Source organism: Mastomys coucha, unplaced genomic scaffold (assembly GCF_008632895.1).
Source record: "Mastomys coucha isolate ucsf_1 unplaced genomic scaffold, UCSF_Mcou_1 pScaffold20, whole genome shotgun sequence".
NCBI lineage: Eukaryota > Metazoa > Chordata > Mammalia > Rodentia > Muridae > Mastomys > Mastomys coucha.
Window position 1 is genome coordinate 1,850,419 of NW_022196903.1, and position 22,220 is coordinate 1,872,638.

A 22,220-nucleotide genomic window follows, 5' to 3' on the forward strand; every position below is an offset into this window, starting at 1 on the left:
GGGAATGCCAGGGCCAATAAGTGGGAGAGGGTGGGGTGGCAGGCATGGGGAAGGGGGAGGCAACAGGGATTTCTTTTTGTTGTTTTTGTTTGTTTCTTTGTTTTTTTTTGGAGGGGAAACTGTGAAAGGAGAAATTTACATGTAAATAAAGAAAATATCTAATAAACAAAAAAAAAAGAAAGAAAAGAAATGCCAGAGAGAATCAGGTAAATGAGAACAATGAAGGTAAGTACCTTGGAAGGAGCTCGTGTTTAATTGTCTTCAGGTGCAACAGAGAATTTTCTTCTTCTTGAAATTTAAAAATTTCCACTGTGTTCTTGAATTCCGGGTGGTTCACAACAAAGAGATAAACTGTATCATCTAAAGGATGAGAAGAACAGAGCTACATTATAAGACACAGGACCTGTGGTCAGGCACTGACATTTCAATAGCATGGGCATGGGAAGGTTGAAGGTACAAGTTGTTCAACGCCCTAACAGATCATTTTTCTTGCTGGTCCTTCCCATTATCATTGGCCTGATGTTAGTGCTGATCATGGGTCCCCTGAACTTTAAGATGGAGTGGTCCACACTCTATAGACAGAATTCATGCCTAACAAATTCATAGACTCATTTGGATATAAAGCTCTTTTTAATCCAGTGATCACAGCCATATGAAAAAGTCTGGAAATCTAAGACTTTTGGTTGTTAACTGTTAGATATTTCAACATGCAGCTTAGAAGACATATGAACAAGCTGATGGTAGGAAGAACACAGGCTTATTTCATGGAGTCATTGTCTCCTTCCAGTGTGTAGTGTGTGTGGAGTGTTTGTGTGTGTGTGTGTGTGTGTGCTAGTTCCCACAGCCATCCAGGAAGCTCTGTGCATTTCTTCACTGTGACAGCTCATCAGCTCTTACCATCATCTATGAACGTGCTAATGCCATGTGGGTTAAATGAAGCCAAGTCAAAGCCCCAGCTGACTCTTAACTCCAGCGCCCTCGGCTTCTCGTCTTTGAGATCCATCATCAGTATCCCTCCAGGCTTATCTGGTGCAAAGCTGTGGAGCCCTGGAAACTTGAGGCCCTTTGGAAACAGTAGGAGGAAAAGTTAGACACAAAGGCTTAAGTGTGTTTTTGAATTAGGTGTCTACTCTACATGAATTATAAGTAGCAACTTTAGTTAAAGTAATTGGCATGGAGCCACAAATACCAAGAAAAAGGTGGGATAGAGAGCCAGGAACGCAAAAGGAGGCAGAATCAAAGAACGAATGGTGATTGGGAGCTGGAGCTGAACAAGAGATAATTTTTAGAGCTCTGACAAATGATGCAGCTCTTCGTTCTCTTGAAGGGCTACCAAACGGGTGGTAGTCTGAGAGATTCCAAGCAGAGCGGTGAGTTGGAAGAGTAGAAACTCCCATCCCATGCCTGAACTGTGCAAGAGGCCAGAAGGCTTGAGATCTGGTCAACAAAGCCTGTTGGTGTTCTATGGAAAGGATATCCCTCATACAGATATGGGTAGTTGACTCCATTCCTTCATGGCTACCTACATTGACATTGAGGTCCAGGAAAATGGCTCTCTTGCTTCTGTCCTTACTTCCTGATCATTTATGTTCCCTCTGCATCCATATTGTGACAGATTATGACACACCTTTAACCAAAACACTCATACTCCCCAACTCAGTCTTGTCACAAGGGAAGATTTAGGATGGCTTGAAGGACCTGTGTGATGGGCCTTTCTCATCCTCCCTACCTCCCATGCCCATTTCTCTCCTCATTCCATATCTTTCTCCCATACTCACAATGTCTTAGGCATCCAGGCTTCATGACCCTCCACAATAAGCCAACATGTTCTCATGCCACGGTTTACTCCCAGACCTGCCTGCCCAGAAATGCTTCCCTCTAAAGATGCAGGGCTCCACCCCTCAATTTATTTACATCTGTTCCAGATGCCACCTTCCACATGAGGCCCCCATCCAAGCAGTACCAACTGGCCGGACCTGTCCTATTCCCCTCTTCCTAGCTTGCCACTTTCTATCACCCCAGTGCCATCATCATGCATACATATTAATACCTACATGAGCAAGTATGCTGTAGGAAGCACTGCAGAGGTGGCTGCCACTGTCTTCTGTCCAGCTAGTTTACTCAAGTCTCAGGGTTTGTACACTTTTCTTACTGCCCGAAAGCCTCTTCTCAGCTTATGGACAAGATTTACACTCTCATCCACCTGAATTCTGGGCAATGTCCCAAACCAGAGAGATCTCAGCTCCTTTTCCAAATGACAGCATGATGCCACACACACCAGGATCAGTACTCTCCACTGCCCTGTCTCTCTGTCACCATCAGACATGTTGATTAGAGTGGTAGGAATTCATGCTAGGACATTTTCTACTAAATCCCAGGACCTAGAACATGGCAAATAACCCATCCTTTCTCCCATCTCTCCATAGTGTCTTCTTTACCCAGCCTTGGATCATTACTTTCATACTGGTCTGATAGGGAACACTCTATTTTATCCATTTGATGTCTCATACCATTCTGGTCCCATTCTGGGACTCATTCTGGTACCAATGTCTCCTCTCTAACATAGCATTCCTTAATCATCATTAGAGTACCTCTGTCTGAGTGGAGCACAGCTAATTACTTGGTCTTTTGTACAGCACTAGGAAAGCCCTAATATTTTATAAATTTACTTTGAACTCAAATCTTCTCTTATTAGTAACAGCCTGTCAGTTGAATCTCTAGGTTGTTTAAAAAACATTATCTGAAAATAATGAAGCCCACATTATCTGAAAGTAATGACCACTTGTCTTTTTGACTTCTTCCCCATGTTCCCTTTTCTTATTGTATTAGGTTATTAGGAACTCCAGTGGGCTGGTAATATTTGGGGAATACAGAGCCTTTCCCTCCTCTTGAACACTAATGGAAACCTAGCTTGTGTTTTGCCATTAAGAATGGTGTTTGCTGTTGGTTTCTGGAAACTCCTCTTATTTCTAGTTTGCTTGGAAATTTCAATTAAGTGTGAGTATTGAATTGCGTAAACAGCTTTTGTGGCATCTGCAGAGATGATTTGGATTGCCTGGCTGACTATAAAATTCAGAATACTCCTTCTATTCTTAAGAAAAACCTTAAGGATGGTAATAACTTTATGTGAATTCACTGCCATATTCAGTTTACTATATTTTGTGTAAATTTAAGGGTGCAATAAAAACATCAAGACTTTTATGCACAAAAATAAACAGAAAAAAAATCTTAATTTTTAAGGACTATTTACAATTGTCTACTTTCATGCTGGCTGGCCCAATAAGCAGAATAAGCTACAGCTCTGCCAGTGCTTCATGACCCCTATGCAGCAGTTAATAATCTTCTTTCTTGACTTCTGTCTCTTAACAGTAGTGTGACTCCATCTTCAAGTGGCATTACAAGAGGGCGATCAGTATCCAACTACAGTAACACCTTCAATTATTTCAGTATTTCTCTGCTTTAAATTTTTGTTTTATGCTTAATTGCATCAAAATGCACATAACATAAAACTCACCACTGTAATCATTTTAAGGAGACACTCCAGGAATGCGGAATATATTCACCCTTGTCTGTTCTAGTCTACTCTGTGTCGTCTTGTTGGTTATCAAACATGTCAGCTTTGTGATGCCTCTGAAATCACTTTTTTTTTGTTGGGGGAGAATGTTTAGGAAAGTTGCTGTGTAAGAAACCAAAGCAAGTCACATGCCCCCCCCCCACACTCCCCAAGATGTAAGAACTATGCGTTTAGAAGGGTTGATATGTTGTGGAGTGTTGGAGACTATGCTGGAGTAAATGAAAACTAGCAAAATCTAAATAATCAATGGCTGATAACAGAAAAAAAAAGTTGACATGGATAGGTCATAAGCTTATCAGTTTAAATGGCCAATTTCAGTGTTTTGGAGGGATGCTTTACTTCTTCTTGTTCAGTCATTTCTTTAGAAGTAAACATCTTGAAATTGTTAAGTTCTAAATGTCCAAGAACACAACTTCACAAAAACAGATATCACCATCACCACCAAAGTCCACAATGCCATTCTCTCCCTCTTTATTCATGATCATGGCAGCTCCAGTAAATAGTAATTTTGACCAGCAAGCCTGTGGTCTTTCCCTATAGATACATGCTTCAGAATATACCTTAGAGGTCTACTGTGCATGCACCCTAATTCATTCTGTATGGGCAATTGAAGGTCTCCTTTAAAACTGTCTATTTTTGGAGTTCAATATAAATGTTATCGCTTCTTCTAAAGGCCACAGCATTTCTTTTGGCACCAGCGGTCCATCCTGCTGCTCAGAGTCCTTCATATAAGAGCCTTCAGGAACCTGCAGAGTGCTCCAACCAGAGTCTCTTCCATGTTGAGTGTTCTGGTCTTTCTTATAAGTCGAGTAATATTTTATTAGTGTTGTGTGTCTCTTCTAATGTATCTCCAGGTTTCTCCATCTCTCTCCTGAGTCACAGATCCTCACAAGAATGGCTGCTGAGAAGAAAAAATAACCACAGGCAGGCTGTGGAGTCAGGTACATCTTCCTCAAAAGAAACTGGCAAAAGAAGTTATGAAAGGCTCTGACTTCTGCCCAAGTCAGGAAAATGGGGTCAGAAGCATTCAACTGCCTTCCATCTATACACTCTGTGTGTCAGAAGCACATAGACATGAGTCTGAAAGACTTTCTATCAGATACTCAGGAGGTCAGGAGGTCAATTATATATCAACATATAGGAATTCTTCAGCAAAAGGGAAGTGTATGAATAACCATAGTTGCAAAGTTTCCCCTTATGATGAGCTATTGTGAGGAGGAAGCAGGGGCCATAGTTTGGGGAAATTGTTATATAGGAAATAAGTAGCACATATGAATGTGCTTAAAATGGAACATATAGTGGCAAGGATAGATGCTATATAGAAAATAGCATACTGGTAGTGTCTATAACCACAGTGACGCCTCTCTCTCTTTCTGTGTGTGTGTGTGTGTGTGTGTGTGTGTGTGTGTCACATGTAGGTGGAGGTCAGAGGACAATTTGTGAAAGTGAGATTTTTCTCTTTCCATTATGTGGGTTCTGAACATTACATGAGCCTACTGTCAGGCTTGGAAACAAGAGCCTTTACGTGCTGAGCCATCTTTCCAAATCTCCCCACTTTATTTTATTTTTGAGCAAGGGTTTCTCAGTGAATTTGGGGCTCTCTGGCCTCTGAACCCCTCCAGTGCTCTGATTACAAGCATCCATTGCCATGTACTTTTTTGTTTTTGCTTTTAGACCTGGGTTCAGGGGATGGAAACTGAGGTCCTCATACTTCCATAGGAAGCACCACAGCGACTGAGCCATCTCTCCAAGCCTCAGGCATCTTTTGAAATAACACTTTAAAAAAACAATTTGAGCTGGGACATTCTAGTGCTATGCAACTGGGAGACGCTAGACAATTGATCAGTCAGCGAAGACTTTCACCTCTACCCACACTCAGAAAAGCTTAAGGGCTTTCCCCTATTCAGCCCAGCCTGTCTTGTTCTCAGAACTTACTTTTAGAGATGAGGAATTTAAAATCCGTTTTTGTTCTATGGGTTTAAATTAATGCCCCTGTCTGTCCCTGACTGCACATGGGACAAGGAGATGGTACTCACCACACTAAAGAAAGCCAGACCATTGGGAAGAATGTCAATGTCCTCAGCTCCAGTTTCTGTAAGTTGAAGGAGCAGATAAATAGCATTATCAAACTGTGCTATTGGTTTAAGAAAGTGTAACTGTAGCTTTGTTTACTTTGTCTGAGTTTCTATTTCTTTAGGGATGGTTCCAATTTCTTTTCCAAGGCACCATTGTTTTTAATAAACGTCAGTCTAAACTCTTTCCTACAGTGAACTTCTGACTTTAAATGCTAGATATTTTATGTTTACTCAAATCAAAGTCAAGTTATCACCACATTTCCAAGTACGATATGGAACAAGTTGACATCTGCACACTTCTAGGGTAACCATCCAGATGTCTGGATGGAAGTAATTGACAACAAGGGAATATTACTTCCACAAGGAAGGGCCCACAGTCATTTAACCATGCAAATCTCCCGTCCCCAGCTCTGCTCATTCAATCTGAAGCAAAAAGACATTTTTCTCATTAACAGAGAGAAAACACCTGGGGTTACATTCTCTCTCTCTCTCTCTCTCTCTCTCTCTCTCTCTCTCTCTCTCTCTCAAAGGGAAAGAAAAGAAACTGTTTATTTGTTCTCATAAGCAAACACAGCTTCTAAATTATTTTTAAAATTAAAGAAAAACTAGCAAAAGGAAATAAATGAAAAGTACCGTAGGCCTATGCACCCTATAGCTTCTGACTCCAGCCTCTGAACCAGGCTACAGTTACTATTGATTGTTATTGACTGTCTGAGGCACTACACACAGCATAGCAAATAATTAGACAGAAGACCTTCCACATGGCCTCCCTGTACACATTTCACAGAGAGATAATAGAGATCCAAACACAAGAAAAAGACAAAAATGGCTCATATTACACTAAATCATGACACATATTTTTCAGTCCACATGATTCAATCTTCCTCCTTAAGACCACTCCAAAGGTTATAGCTGAAAATATTTCTATGCTGTCAAAATAAAAACAGCATTTATGTCAACATCTGGTCTTGATTCATAACTCTGCCCACGGGTAGTCCCCCCTCACCCCACTCTCTTATAGAAAACAAAAGCAAAACATAATTAAGAACACAAGAAATTTTAGTTTATTTTAATGACCCTTCTGCCTGGTCTTCAGACGGAAGCCTTATACAAGGACAGTTAGCCATGTTCTGGTGTTGGGGAGGGACCCTAGCTGGGTACCCGAAGGGTGACAGATAGGCTTCCAGAACCAGTGAACCTGTTGAAGTTCTGTGCACTGAAAAATGGCTTATGCGTAGGCAGATGAGATCTTTCTGTGACAAGGGTGCTTGGTTTATAGCAGATCATATAAGGGTCTGTGATAAACCTCGAATGTCTCAGAATCACCAGACAGCTTGGTATGCTGAATCTCTGGCACTGGATGCTATGTTATTAATACCATCTACCATGTCCGTGCTTGAATTGAACAAAAAAAGAGAGACAATATTTAAATAAGTTTAGGAGTTTAGACATTAGTTATCATTGGCCACAGGTGGTCCATACTCATGTTCATTCAGAAACACACACACACACAATTCTTGTCTGGGTATTTTTCTGGGTATTTTTCTGCATCCATGTAGTAGGAAGTCAATTAATTAACATTTCCCCCCCTGATAATCATTTCAGAAAATGTAACTTCAATATGTACAAATTCATACACATAAAGGATAACAATAACATCTCTTCTTGAGTGGTGTCTCTCATCTGAGTGGAAGAACGATGAGTGACTTGATTTCGAATTTACCCTTTCTGCCTTTCACATTTTCTACAGGCTACTGATATAGCTTTGTAAGAGAATTTATGCCTGGGTGAGTGGGCCTGTGCTCAGTGACCAAGCCTAAAGCTAAATGCATGCATAAGTAAATGAATAAATACCTCGTAAAATAATGAGGCAATTTCCCACAAATAACAGTAGTGTATTAATAACTCAGGAGACAACTTCAAACGACACCTCATTTCAGCCACTTTGAATCTTTTTTCTGTTTATCCTACGACCCAGTTTTAGTGAGGAAATTGATGCTCACGTCTTGCACACTGTGGGACATTTTCTGAATCTACTTGCCCATGTTTGTGTCTAGAGCTAATGTCACAGCAGGTTTTCACCGTCTCACATTACCATGTCAATGATGACCCCAAGTGCAGTAATTTCTGCAGGAAAAAGCGTCTTCCCTCAGAGCAGTATCAGTAGTGATAGCTGCTAATGCAATTCAATGTTTACAAACTATGAGCCATTTGTAAGCAATTTCATAATCTCACAAAATTTTAGAACACTGAGAAGCCGAATCATTTTCTCATACTTTATATATAAAAGAGGGGGGCCTTTGAAAGTTTAAGCCAATTGGAAATCAATCAATCAATCAATCAACCAGTCAATTACTCCCCTACTGGGAATCCGAGTCTTTCGGTCTGACTCACAAGTTATCAGCCCATTATTTAGTGAACTTTCGGTTGGAGAAATGTGGTTTTCCTCTAAAAACAGCACACTTGGGCGACTAGATAGCTCAGTGGGTAGCACTTGCCAAACAGCCAAACTGTCTGAGCCTGAGTCCTGGGATCTACAGGACCTAAAACTGCAGGACCCATTCTCCAGAGTTGTCTTCTGACTTCCACACAATGATAAATCAACATGGATGAAGGATAGATACATTTCACTTTGTAAATTCAGTCATGGGCAATTCCAAATTTGAGGTTTTCTTCCAAATGTTTTTTGTTTACTAATACTTCACATCATCACTTCAAATATTGAACCTTTCTTTAAAACCTCCTTTAATAAACCACTCTCTTGGCATTTTTCTCATTTAGCACATCTGCTCTTAACCCTTCTTCTTGCTTCAGCAAGTGTCTGCGTCAGAGAAGGCCAGATGTTCCTTGGTTTCACACTTCTCTGTTTCTTGTAATTTCAGCAGCTGTCAGAGAAGCCCAGTTGTTTTATGGTCCCCACACTTTCTGGGTTCCTTCTTAGCAACAGACACCTGGCAATATGGTTTCTTTTTTTTTTTTTTTTTTTTTTTTTTTTTTGGTTTTTCTGAGACAGGGTTTCTCTGTGTAGCCCTGGCTGTCCTAGAACTCACTCTGTAGACCAGGATGGCCTCGAACTCAGAAATCCACCCGCCTCTGGCTCCCAACTGTTGGGATTATAGGCGTGCGCCACCACCGCCCAGCCCAATATGGCTTCTTGCTGACACTGATGACCATGTGTATAAGCCCAGGTCAATAGGACATTAGGATAAAAGATAAACACAATTACTGGGCAAAATACAATTAAAAAAAAATCTATGTATATTCTTTTGCTACTCTATCCTGCAGTGAAATGGCAGCAAACAGGGTTGTAATCTTGGACAAAAACGGAAGCAATACATTGGAGACAGTTTTATTACTTCATTTAACCTTTGCTCCTGAATGACAAGGAGAAAAGCAGTCACCTGACCCTCTGCCAGACTGTCATATAATAGAAAACTCTAAAGAAACCTCTTCTTTAGCTCAGGTCAGTCTGAAATTCTCAAAATAGACCCAGGTGGCCTTGAACTTATGATATTCCTTCTGCATCTGCCTCTGCCTCCAAGTGTCGAGATTACAGGCCTATATCACCACATCCTGCCTCTTTCTGAATTTTTGATTCAGTTCTCTGACCCATACCTCAATCACTCAGGAGAAAAAAAGATACAACACTGAAAAATAACTTACAAGTTATATGACATGGGCCTTCGATTCTTATGTGTCATTAAAAGAAAAAAGAGAATCTAAATCTGTCTTTTATGGTTTGGAAATTGCAAGTGTCTTTCCTACATGGGTAGATGGTAGCGTAGATGGTAAAAGCAATAAATCCAAAACTTACTCAGGAGAGAGTGATAGAATGAGGGGGGAGAGGAGAAAGGGAAAGAGGAAGGAAAGGAGGGAAGAGGGGAAGAAAGAGGAAGAGGGAAGAAGGAGGTGGAGGAGGGAGAGGAAGGAGGGTAGCATTGGAGAAGAGCAACTGAGAAAATGAAAACTTTGTCTTAGGCTATAACTCTGGAAAAGAAAAATGTTTTGAATCTAAGCTAAGCTTAACCTAACTAGCTCTTTGCATTACACATTTTATTACGTAGATGCTGGTATTGTAAAATTGTCAGTATGTAAAAGCTTGCCTATAATATAGACAAGGACTTTAAAAATACAGTAAGTTGTGAACTAACTTCCTCACTACAGAAGATGTATCTTGGATGGTATAAAGTAAATGCCTATTACTCATTAAGCCTGAAAACGTTATATGATATATGATAGATATACATATAGAAATATTTAAAAAGTTACCAAGAGTTCATTTCCAATTGTGAAAAAGGCAGCACTGCACTCTGTGTGTGTGTGTGTGTGTGTGTGCGCGCGTGCACGCGCGCGCACATTGTGGGAGAGGGAGACAGAGCACTAGCAGAAGGAATCCGCACTCTTGCACAGATTAGTGTCAAGTGGGTAACTACTAAAGTTTCCCCAAAGAGTTCACCCTTACCACTGTGCCTATCATAAAAAGGTGGTTTTGTGTACATGGGGATGTTAGTCCAGCACCCTTGTTCCTTGTAATCGAAGACCATTTGATAGGAAACTGCTGTCAATATTTATATCCACAAGTTTTATTAACCATTGCAGATCATGAGCATGGCTCTCAATAAATGTCCATATGTTGTGTTCTAACCACAGGGCAAAAGAAAACGAGAATGGAAAACAGCACAATTGTAATTAGATCTAAAAATGTATCCCAAATGTGCCTCTAATCACTCATCTTCCCCGCTCTGCTGGCTGCTGAAGAGCCTCAGAGGCATTAAACACTTCAGGAGAGGGGGCATAGGTGACATATTTCCTCCTTCTCTCCAATTCCAGACAGCAGCTCACACACATCACCACATAAAGGTCAGAAACACAGACAGATGCCTGTTCAGAATACAAATGCTACAGGGCTTGTTTTCCTCAGAGGCACGCTCCATCCCAGTGAGCTGTAACAGGAACACGTTTGGCAGTTTGTCCAGTAATGTGTCTGATTGTGCCCTATTGTCTTCTGTGAGACTGAAACTCACAGAAGGTGGTCTTCACAGAGCCAAGGGCTGTTTGATAATGTGACAATTATTAACTCGATAGCAAAAGTAACCAGAGAGTTCAGTGACCCAGCCTCCCGCTCTTGTCTAATACCCTTCGTAGATGTCTCTTGGCGCTGGCAAGACCACTTCTGAGGCTCTTTTTCATTTTCCTACCAGGAGACAGCATTAAGTAAGTTGCTGGATTATTTGCGATTCCGCAAAAACCCTCACTTCTAGAACTTGCTCCGTTAAAAATAAAACAGAAATACAGTCAGCCTGGCTTTGGGGCCCGAGTCTGGATGCTCCTCTTAAATGATTGGAGGGTAGTAAGAAGTAGAAGTACCATGAGAACCATCCAGGGTCGGGAGAAAGAGCTAGGACTAGGAATCTATTGAAACAGCAATGAAGGAGAGGGAACAGAACTCATGAGAAATAGACACGAAGAATAAAGGACCAGCAGGAGATGTGCAGAGAAACTCTTTGGTAAGCCAGATAATTTGCTTGTGTTGAAGTGAACTTTCACTGTTTGGACTTATGTGGTTATAAACAGGTGGCTTTAACAGTCTTGTCAATTTGATGGCAATTCATTAATGATTACCAAAACTTGAAACATTTCCTAAAGACAACAGTTTCTCTGTTAAGGATCTGTTCACAGACGTAAAAATGCAAGAGCAATGATGACCACTGATTTGTCTAAGAGGTTCATCAGCAGAGTGAAGAGAATACCCAAAGACCAGGAGAACCTGTGCATCCACCGTTCATCTGACAGGGGGTTAATATGCAAAATGCATAAAGAACTCAGAAAACCCAACAGCAAAACCATACCAAACACCAAAATATGAAACCCAAGTGAAAAATGGGCAAATGTCTCAAATAGACATTTATTGAAAGAAAACATACAAAGAGCTAACAAAAAGTAGAATATCTAATGAGTAAGGAAGTGCAAGCCAAAACTACAGTAAGGTATATCTCATCCCTGTTAGAATACCTCTAATTAAAAGGATCAAAAATGAGGATGCAGACTATGGGGAAATATTACCTGTTGCTGCTGCTCCTGCTGTTGTTTCTCTCTCTCTTTCTCTGTCTGTCTCTGTCTCTCTGTCTCTGTGTGTGTGTGTGTGTGTGTGTGTGTTTGTGCATGTATATATGTGTGTATGTTGAGTATAAATACTATAGCTACTGTGAATAAGAGTGTAGAGGTTCATAAAAACTGCAACAAACTCCCTGTGATCTAGCAATCCCTCTACTGGGTAGAATTCCAAGGAAACAAAGTCATTAAATAAAGACATATCTGCATGGGTGTGATTATTGCAGGATCATTTACAGCTACTAAGATGTAGAATCAATCAAGATGCCCACCCATGTTTGACTAGACATAAAAAATTTAGCAGTCCCCATTTGTAGTTATATTAGAATATTATTTTGCTACAAAAGTGTGAAATTTTGTCAATGTAGGGTTCACATACTTATAATTATGACACTCAAGAAGTTGAGGTAGGAAGACCATGAGTTTGAGGCCAGGTTTAGGTAAACAAACAAACAAAAACAACTACTCTAAGACCAACTGGGGCTATACCATGAATATCTCAAAAAAACAAAACAAAACAAAACAAAAACAAAAACAAAAAATCTTCTATACTACAAAACAAGCATGCAATATCCTCTCATTTGTTGTAAGATGGCTAGAACTGAAGAGTATTATATGGTCAGACCATCCAAGCTCAGAAGGATATATAGTAACCTGCTCTTAGTTGGTGGTAGTAACCTGTTCTTATTCAGTTTTGGAAGCTAAAAAAACCACAATGTTTGTCATATAGAAATAGAGACTTTAACAGAGGTCACTAGATGCTAGGAAGATCAGGTATAGGGAATAAGAGGCTGAATAATTCATACCCAAAACTGGTTGGAAGTCATTTGGATGAATTAAGTTTGGTCTATACCCACTAAGCAGATCCTTTAAAATGACAAAATTTGAAGATGTTCAATGTGTAGCAGTATATGAGGAAATGAAAATCTGATGGATTTTGATTTAATCATTACCAATTACATATATATGTAAACTATAATATTGCCGGCCAAAGAAGCGTAAACATTTACCATTCAAAAAATTAAGAAAGAAAAATAATCTGAAATTTACATGTTTGACATAATTGAAAGACAAGATTTTTTTTATGGTCCTTATATACTCTGGCAAAACAGGAGAAAGTCAGTTATATTACTTGAAGTTTGTATTTCACAATTAAGTTTTCCTACTTGCATATGGCATATTAAAAATTAATGTGGGCTGGAGAGATGGCTCCGCAGTTAAGAATACTGATTGTTCTTCCAGAGGTCCTGAGTTCAATTCTCAGCAACCACATGGTGGCTCACAACCATCTGTAATGTGATCTGATGCCCTCTTCTGTTGTGCCTGAAGACAGCTACAGTGTACTCATAAAAGTAAAATAAATAAGTCTTTAAAAATTAACATGTTGCCAGGCGATGGTGGCTCACGCCTTTAATCCCAGCACTTGGGAAGCAGAGGCAGGCAGATTTCTGAGTTCGAGGCCAGCCTGGTCTACAGAGTGAGTTCCAGGACAGCCAGGGCTACACAGAGAAACCTTGTCTCGAAAAACAAACAAACAAACAAAAAAACCCATGTTTTTAAAAATAAACTATAGGTAGTCAGCTTTAGCCCACGTATTTAAAAACAAGTATTTAGCAAAGGTATTGCACTGCACTTTCTTCTGCTAAAAGTATTAATGAGTTTCATGTAAGTATTTAAGACTATGGCATACCTTTGTATGCTGAGGCAACTCTGTAATATTTTTGACATAAAAAGATTGCAATGGAAATCTTATGCACAATACTCCTTGTGGATAGGTTGGAAGGTTGACCAGTTATGCATTTTCTCAATTTGTTTTTTTTTTTTAATTTAATGTTTGTTTTATTTGTTCTTCTTCCCTATTTCCATCTTTTTTCCTTTACTCTTTTGTCTTTTCCTTTCTTCTTCTTTTTCTCCTTTATCCTCAAACAAACAAATAAACCAAAAATAAATCCCTTTTAGATAAAGAAGAACTCTCTTGTGGTAGCATTTACATGGTGTGTTGTTATGTTTTACCTCTACAATTACTTATTTTGAGATATTTGGGGCAATCTGATAAAAACTATAAGAATGAAGAAGCCCTTCCTTATATTCTGACAACACAAGGTGCTAGTCTACATCAGTTATTCCTTCACTTTTAAATCAAAATAAACATCCCAGGCCCTTTTTTCTTCTGAGGTAATCTGTGAAATTCCTTTGCTAAATTAGTATGATCAAGATGAGATTTCAAGGGAAATACTCTGTAATCTAAACAGGAAATTATAAGGTAAGGGATTATAATTAGCAACTCAATGTGTAAACAAATGTGGCATGTTCTACAACAGACTACACAAAGGCAAAAGCATTATGATTGCTATGAGTCAGGTGAGCCTGAATTACAATGAGTTCCAGCTTAACCTGGCATACAGAATAAGTCATCACTAATAATGAAATAGACTTTTTTCCTTTTTGCTTATCTTTCTCTCAGGTATCATATTCAAACTTCAGTTTTCCGTGACCCCCCACCACCACTCATTACTGAATTTTACACCTCAGATGGTTAAAAATATAAACTCTGCACTTTATATGCATGATTCTTAAAAATTTCCAGCTGCAGTTCCCCTTCCTCCCTCTCCCCATTCATTACTAGATTTTACACTTCAAATGGTTAAAATGATAGACTCTGCATTTTATACATGTAAATTTAAAAATATTTAAAGAAATAAAAAAAAAGCCTTACAATGTGTCAAATGTACATTTAAAAGAGACTTAGTAAATAAATCATTGAAGATAAAAACATTGGGGCTGGTGAGATGGCTCATTGGGTAAGAACACCGACTGCTCTTCCGAAGGTCCTGAGTTCAAATCCCAGCAACCACATGGTGGCTCACAACCACCCATAATGAGATCTGACACCCTCTTCTGGTGTGTCTGAAGGCAGCGACAGGGTACTTATGCATAATAATAAATAAATCTTGAGATTATCAGAGTGAGCAGAGGTCCTCCAATTCCCAACAACCACACGAAGGCTCACAACCATCTGCACAGCTACAGTGTACTCATATACATAAAATAAATAAAACTCAAAAAAAAAAAAAAAAGAAAAGAAAAGAAAAACATTAAAAACAACATTCAGTTTGAGGCCAGCCTGGTTTATACACTGAGTTCCAGGGTAGTCAAGGCTACATGGGGAGACTCTGTCTCAAACTACAAACAAAACAACATCAAGAAAAGAAACCTCGAGGTAGGACTAAGGTGATAGCTCAGCTGGGAAAGTGCTTGTCTTGCAAACATAAAGTCTGAGTTTGGTCCTGGCTAGGCAAATGAGAGATACTGTCTCAAAGCAAAATGAAGAAAGTCAAAGTGGAGAGCACTTAAAAACACTAGCTAGGCTTGTCCTATAACACCCACATCTATACACACAAATGTTCCCCCAACATGTCCCTGCACACACATGCAGTTTTGAACACATGTACCTGTGAATGTGTTCACACAGAGAGAGAGAGAGACAAAGAAACAGAGAGACAGAGACAGACAGAGAAGATATACATGTGTCAATACATAGAGCTGCTCACATCATTCAGGAATAGAGAGAATAAAGCAGGAAGAACAAGAGCTCATTCAAATGCCATTTGTGACAACAGTCATGTATGTATTTTCCTGAATATTCTCTAAGTGTATCAGGGAAAGGAAACAGGGTTATCTCTAGAGTATTTTGTGAAACAATGCAGGTTGCTGAAGATTGTGTTATTTACCACTGTAGACTGCATTGAACATATAATGTTCATACAAACTTTTCACAGGCAACAGTGTTAAAAAGTGTTATAAATGAAGGTAATTATCAGGCTATAAGTGGCCAAAACACAGTATTAAGTGAAATCAGAAATATTCAAAAATTGTTTAACAGTGTTACTGGCTATAAGGAGCAGGACACTTCTGTGTAATACAGATTTTAATTTGCTTTTAAAAAAAAAATCCAACAGTCTCACCCATGGCCAAACGCTGTCTTATAAAGGCTGGAAGGGGCATAATGTTACTTTCTTCCACATTACATCTCATAAAGTATTCTAAAGAAAGAGTTCAAGAGTTTTAAAGTTTAAAAACCTCTCCAATTACAAACTCAACAATATCAGTAACTAATAAGAAGACAAAGCTTTGGTCATGTTAATGCTGCTGTGTTTAGTAGGACCAGAATAGAAAGCAGGGTGTCCTGACATCTGTCTATCTCTAATTACAACCACGAGCTGCCTTTCAGAAAAATGAGCATTTCTATCACCCATTGATAAGTTCATAGTAATTACTAAGAATCTACTAAGTCCTGGGGACTTTGGTAAATGGCAAAGGTAAAAACCAACAAGACAGGGACTCTGACCTTAAGGAAACTGCAGAGACAGGTGTGGGGAGGCCCTCAGAGTCTGTGCAGACAAAAGCTGCTCTCTCTCTTTTTTTAATTACATCTATATTTACCTTTTAAAGCAGAATGTGATTAGGTACTGTATTTCCATTCCTTGCTGAGTTACAGGACCTAGGGACCCTCAGGGTTTTGTTGTCAGTACTTTGGAAAACAAGCCACATGGGGAATTCCTCTTGTCAAGCTGTGTTAACACGTGTTCTTACTTCTAAGACTAGTACATGCAGAATTAACTACAGGGAATGAAAAAAATTCCAGATGGAAACTCAAGCCATCTTAATTTGGTCTACTAAAGAGTTCAGCTGGACGGCTAAACACTTCAGACCCCAAAGCTTTTTTTTTTTTAAATTCAAAAGAATTTATTTTGAAATAATCTTATACTCATCTAGAAATTATTTTTTAAAATTCTACAGAGTTCCTCTGTAAAACATGCACTTGGCTTCACCAAATAGCAGTGTCTCCTGTAGACATAGTACAATTACCAGAACCAGAAAATCAGGATTAATACACACCTAGAAACCAGACCCCAATACATACTTGGATTCCTTTGGATTTTAATAAGAGATTATTATTTACTTATCACTTATAATTTATGTTTAATTAAACTGGTAATGAAATTATTTAACAGTCATAAAAACATTATTGAATTGTGACTGGAGAGATGGCTCAGTGGTTAAGAGGACTACTGACTGCTATTCCAAAGGTCAATTCCCAACATCCACATGGTTACTCACAACCATCTGTAATGGGGGCTGATAGCCTCTTCTGATAACAGACCGCAAAGTTAACACTAAGTTGCATTATATCTTACAAGAAACGTTCTACCAACCTCTTGAATCAAATCTATAGAATGACATGTAGAAATTTTATCTTCCTCTTCGTGTTCATGCCACACAGATGTTTTAAATGTTAACAAAAATAAGCCAAAGTCCTGGGAAATATGCTGCTGTTAAGACTCAGGCACCTTGGTGTATTCTATGTAGAGCCAAGAGGTCAGGGTCCACCCCTGCTTATTTGCTCTCCCCTCTGTGTTCACAGCTGAGAAAATTAAATAAGAAGAGTTTGTTGTTGCTGCTTCTGGTGTTTTGAATGAGAAATGGCTTCCATAAGCTTGTATGTTTGAATGCTTGGTCCCCAGTTAGAGAAACTGGCTGGGAAAGACTAGGAGAGAAGGCTGTGTTGAAGTGGGTGTGATTTTTGTTAGATGAGGCGGGTCACTCGTGGGTGGGCTTTGAAGTTTCAAGAGCAGGCCTGGTCTTACTGCCTGAGAACTGTGGGTCAGATGTGAGATCTCAGTTACTGCTGCAGTGGCATGCCTTTTTACCTGCTTCTGTGCTCCTAGCCGAGATGTGTGGACTAACTCCTTGAAACTGTAAGCAAGCCCTGATTTCTCTTATAGGTTGCCTTGGTCATGGTGTCTCTCACAGCATCAGCAGAGTGACTAATACACTACAGCTGTTGTTGTTTCCAATAAATAGAAGGATCAATTATACATCAGGGATAAGGCCAGATATTAGTGGCAGGATGGTCATTAATATCAATAATGTTCCTGCTTATGCAGAATATACCTTCCTTCCAAATCCCCACCATTGGGAACACAGATTGCTGGGACCATGTAAAGTTTCAACTATACAAACACAACTCACTGAAGTCCCTAAGGGGATATATACGTATATATACATACACACATATATACATACATATATTAATAATATCTATATATCTATCTGTATATATGTAATATATATATATATAAAACAAAAAAAACAAATGCACAATTAATTAGTCAAGAAAGAAGAAATACAGGAAATTTAAGATCAAAAAGGATGGTCAGAGAAGTACCTGTTGATCAAATGAGCTGTACTAATAATTGCTGAATGACAGTAAAAACACCTACAACACCACCAGCGGGCACCAGAAGGCACCAGGAACAGCAACATCTTCTCATACATACCGATTCCTTTAATGAGGTGGCAGTTGGGAAGGTCTACAGATTCCACTTCTCTGGAGGCTTTAAGTCGACTTCTGTTGGAAAGCAAAAGAAAACTATTTGTGTATGTGTTCCCTGACAACTGGGCTGCAGGGAATGTTACACTTCCAACAGTGCTTCCCACAACCCATACAGTTAAGAGTCAAAACAGAAGTTTGGTTTGTGCTCCTCTCTGTTCCAGTCTCTATCTTCCACACCTAGAGAAAGAGGAAGTCTACAGGTTTAACCAAATGAAAGGATGTCTGGGCCTAGATAACCCAGCACCTATGGGTCTATACCAATCACACATTGTGGCTATTCATAGCATATGTAAAATTTACAAGTAAAATCTTAAAAGTTATTCTTATTGTGTGTGTGGATAAAGTGTGTGTTGAGAGGGTGGCAGCAGGTCTCAGAATATATGTGTGTGGGGGCGGGGGGAGTCAAAGGACAATGTCATGGAGTTAGTTCTCTCCTCCCACCCTTTACAAGGGTTCTGAGGCTAGAATTCACTGTGCCAAGCTTGTATAGTAAGCGCTGTATCCTCTGAGCCATCTTTCTAGTGGAAAAATAAAAATAATAAAATCAAATAGTATTACATTACTTGAAATGTAGCCATAAAACAAATAAACAGTATGTGAGTGTGTGAATGCAGTAAAAATACATTAAATAAATGAAAGTTTTAAAACTAATGTAATAGAATATAATAAATCTTAGTCCCACATGTCCCTAGAGCAATTTAAGAGGCAAATTACAATAAGAAGTATAAATAATTGAAGCAGCTTCAGCAAGAACAGTATGGATACAAACGATGCCAGTGGTTACAGTGATCAAAGAAAGGAATAGCAAAAATATCTATAATGGTAATATATAGCATTATTTTCAGTATTACTATATATTATCTATATACTACTATAATAGTAAAACCTTATATTTGGCACAGGGCTAAGTTGGCTACTGTTTAATCTGGTATACCCTCAGTGAACTTATTCAATTCTTCAACTAACCTCATGAACTGGGTACCATCAGACCCATCTTACATACGATAAAACCAGCTCAGAGATAGGAGCAAGGTTCCTTACAACTGTTTGGCAGCCTTTACTATTCTCATGGTACTTTTCTCCTATAGGAGTGAAGAAGTCTGGCTTCTTGGATTATCAGTAGCACAGCCATGACCCCTGGTATGTCAGTGTTTCTCTGCCGGCCTCAGTCTTTCTCACAGATGCAATAAGGATCAACCTAGCAAACTTCCTGATTCCACTGACATTGTGTGGCTCCAGAAATGTGCAGATCCCTCTGGTCCATGAAGTCTGGTAAGCATCCTGTGTTGGTCTGCATGTTGATTTTATACAACTTGCTTATGAAGCCTGCTATACTATACAAAACTAAGGATGATAACAGCTGGACAGCCATTAAGTTGGTAAAGTATGTGATTAAATGCAATCTGTTTCTGATAACAGGTTCAGCTGCACCTGAAGAGTCTAGTGTGAGCCATTTGCTTCAGAGTGAACTTGGGTTACTAAAGAGGGACATCTTCAGCTAGGTTAGTTGCACTGGGCCATACTGTAGAGTTTTGTTACCAAAAGCTGAGTGTGACCTTTAGTTAACCAAATAATTTTCACCTGGCTCTTCTTTATTATAAAATAAAAAGGAGATTTAATTAAATCTTCTGAGGCTCAATTACCACCAGGAGTTAACTGCTAGCCATTTGCCCTGGAAGGGCTCGCCGCCCCTGACAGCTAGTCAGCTTCTGCAGACCCCAGATGTGATGGCTCCCCATAACCGGCATCATTCCACTCACTGTTCACCCTTCTTCCATTGTCTTCCCACCAAGGAGATGGGAGGACCCCTGACATTTTTGTATTTAGGTATACTCATAGGAAAACTTGTGGTCCTAATGGGAAAAGCCCCCAAAGAGAGTTGGCTGCCACTTTCTTCCTCCTCCACAACTGGAGCACACACACAATGCTTTGCACACCAGCAGCCATCCTGCACTTTTTTTTTTTTATTTATTTTAGATATTTTCTTTATTTACATGCGAATTTCTCCATTCCCAGTTTCCCCTCCAAAAAACAAAAAAACAAACAAAAACAAACCCCTGTTGCCTCCCCCCTCCCCATGCCTGCCACCCCGCCCTCTCCCATCCTCTGGCCCTGGCATTCCCCTACACTGGGGCACAGAACCTTCACAGGGCCGAGGTCCTCTCCTCCTTGCAAAAGAGAAAGATGACGAAGACGTAAAATCAAGAGTGAAGGGTTAAGTCACACAAGTATACAAACAGTCTAGTTGCGTGTTTCTCATGTATTTCTCTCAATGCAGAAAAGGAAAGTCATCAAGGGTATAGGGTAAACGGAATTTTCAAATGATTTGAGCTATCTGGATCCAAACCACAGACTCTTAGCTGGCAGTCATTAAGTGGAAACCAATCTCTTTTTTTTATTCTGGAGACAGCAGTCCCCACCCAGACTGGATCTAGACAGAGGGTTGTTAGCTATCATTTTACCTGATGACAGGTAGCAGTTAAGACAAACAACACAATGGTGTAACCTGTTGAATAAAGGGAATCCTGCAACCACCAGCTAGCCTTTCCTCTTCCCCAAGTCTCAATGCCTATGAGTTTAAAACACGTTGACAGTTCTTTATCTTCAGTGTACACATGTATATAAAAGGGGGCCTTTTATCTTCTATACACAGACTTAGAAAGCCCTTTGGAATTCACCCCTATGGCCCCTGTAATGCTTACACTAGGTAACTGAAATTTGTGCTTAGGCATGCAAACCTGGGGAATTTTGCTCAACCACAGAGAAGCCAGGAATCTGTGTGGGAACTGGGCCATAGTGTACTAAAAACTAAAGAGCTGGCCTAGAGAGCAGATGCAGTGCTAAGGAGTTCCCTGTTGGGCTCCCAGCTAAATCACTCCAGGAGTCAATTATTTACATGTGAATTAGAGAAAGAAAGCTATTTGTCTAAGAAGTCAGCTAAGGTTGAAAACTAAAAGAGCATCCTCACCAAGTGTCAATAAATGTACCTTTGGGATTGAGGCTATAAATCAGCTGGTGAAGAGCTTGCCTAAGTGCACACAAAACCCAGACTTCAGTTTCTAACTCCACATAAACTATGTTTGGCTGCAAAAGTTTTTAATCTTAGGAATACAAATGAAATTTGAGGCCAGCCTGAGTTACATGAGACCCTGTACTTTTTTCGTTTAAGGTTTATTTACTTATTGCTTAATATAAAGACATTCTACACTTATTTAATGTATGTGTACGCATATATGGTGTCTGTGGGTATGAGGATACATGTATATGCATGTGTACATGCATATATGGAGGCCAGAGGTCAACCTCAGTTGTCTACATCAGTAGTTGGCCACATAATTTTTTGAAAGAGGATCTTCCACTAAACTTGGAACTCACTGATGGGCTTAAGTAGCTGGCCAATAAGCCTCATGGATTTACCTGTGTCTGTTCCTTACTCCCACCCCGTGCTGGGTTTATAGGTGACCATTCGTGTGGGTGGCTTTTGTGTGGATGCTGGGAATCTAAACTTAAGTCCTCATGCTTGCCCTGTGTCCACTTTACTGAATAAGCCATCTCTATAAGCCAAGAAGTTCTTTACTTTCAACAAAGTGATCAGCACATCGTAGTCCCACAATAAATGCTAAGAGGAACAGATGGCAAAAACATAATTAAAAAAGGCTGCCCCTTCTGAAGATAACTCTACCACTTCCCATTAGAGCTGTGAGAAAAGGTGTCAGGCATCAGTTGCTGAGATGGCTCAGTATACAGGAGTACTTGCCACTCCATCTCCATGATCTGAGTCTTATTTCTAGAACCAGAGGTAAGTAGAGAGAACTGTCTCCTAGAAGTAAGTTGTCCTCTGACCATATTCACACATATGTGTATACACACACACACACACACACACACACACACACACTGCAACAATAAAATATATTAAAGATTAAAGTTATGAAGGTATAAGCTTCAAGCAAATTGTTGAGACTTGTGTCTTGGGGTTCCTACCCACATTTTGTTCTCTAGCATACTCAAGTCTCATGACTCGTCTAAGTCTGTCTTTGCGACAGACAGCAACTAGCTTGGG

The 22,220-nt window shown here is 39.6% G+C and overlaps 1 protein-coding gene across 1 annotated transcript in view; it reads right to left on the minus strand.

The window, feature by feature from the left end:
• The window catches only part of Pon2 (paraoxonase 2), a 35,405-nt gene that overhangs the window by 8,141 nt on the left and 5,044 nt on the right, over positions 1 to 22,220 (minus strand). Inside the window, exons 2-5 of the mRNA XM_031381122.1 lie at positions 18,102 to 18,172; positions 5,611 to 5,666; positions 898 to 1,063; positions 234 to 360 (exon numbers count right to left, since the gene is read on the minus strand). Of these exons, the coding sequence (XP_031236982.1) occupies positions 234 to 360; positions 898 to 1,063; positions 5,611 to 5,666; positions 18,102 to 18,172 (420 nt within the window). The remainder of the gene's footprint in view (positions 1 to 233; positions 361 to 897; positions 1,064 to 5,610; positions 5,667 to 18,101; positions 18,173 to 22,220) is intronic.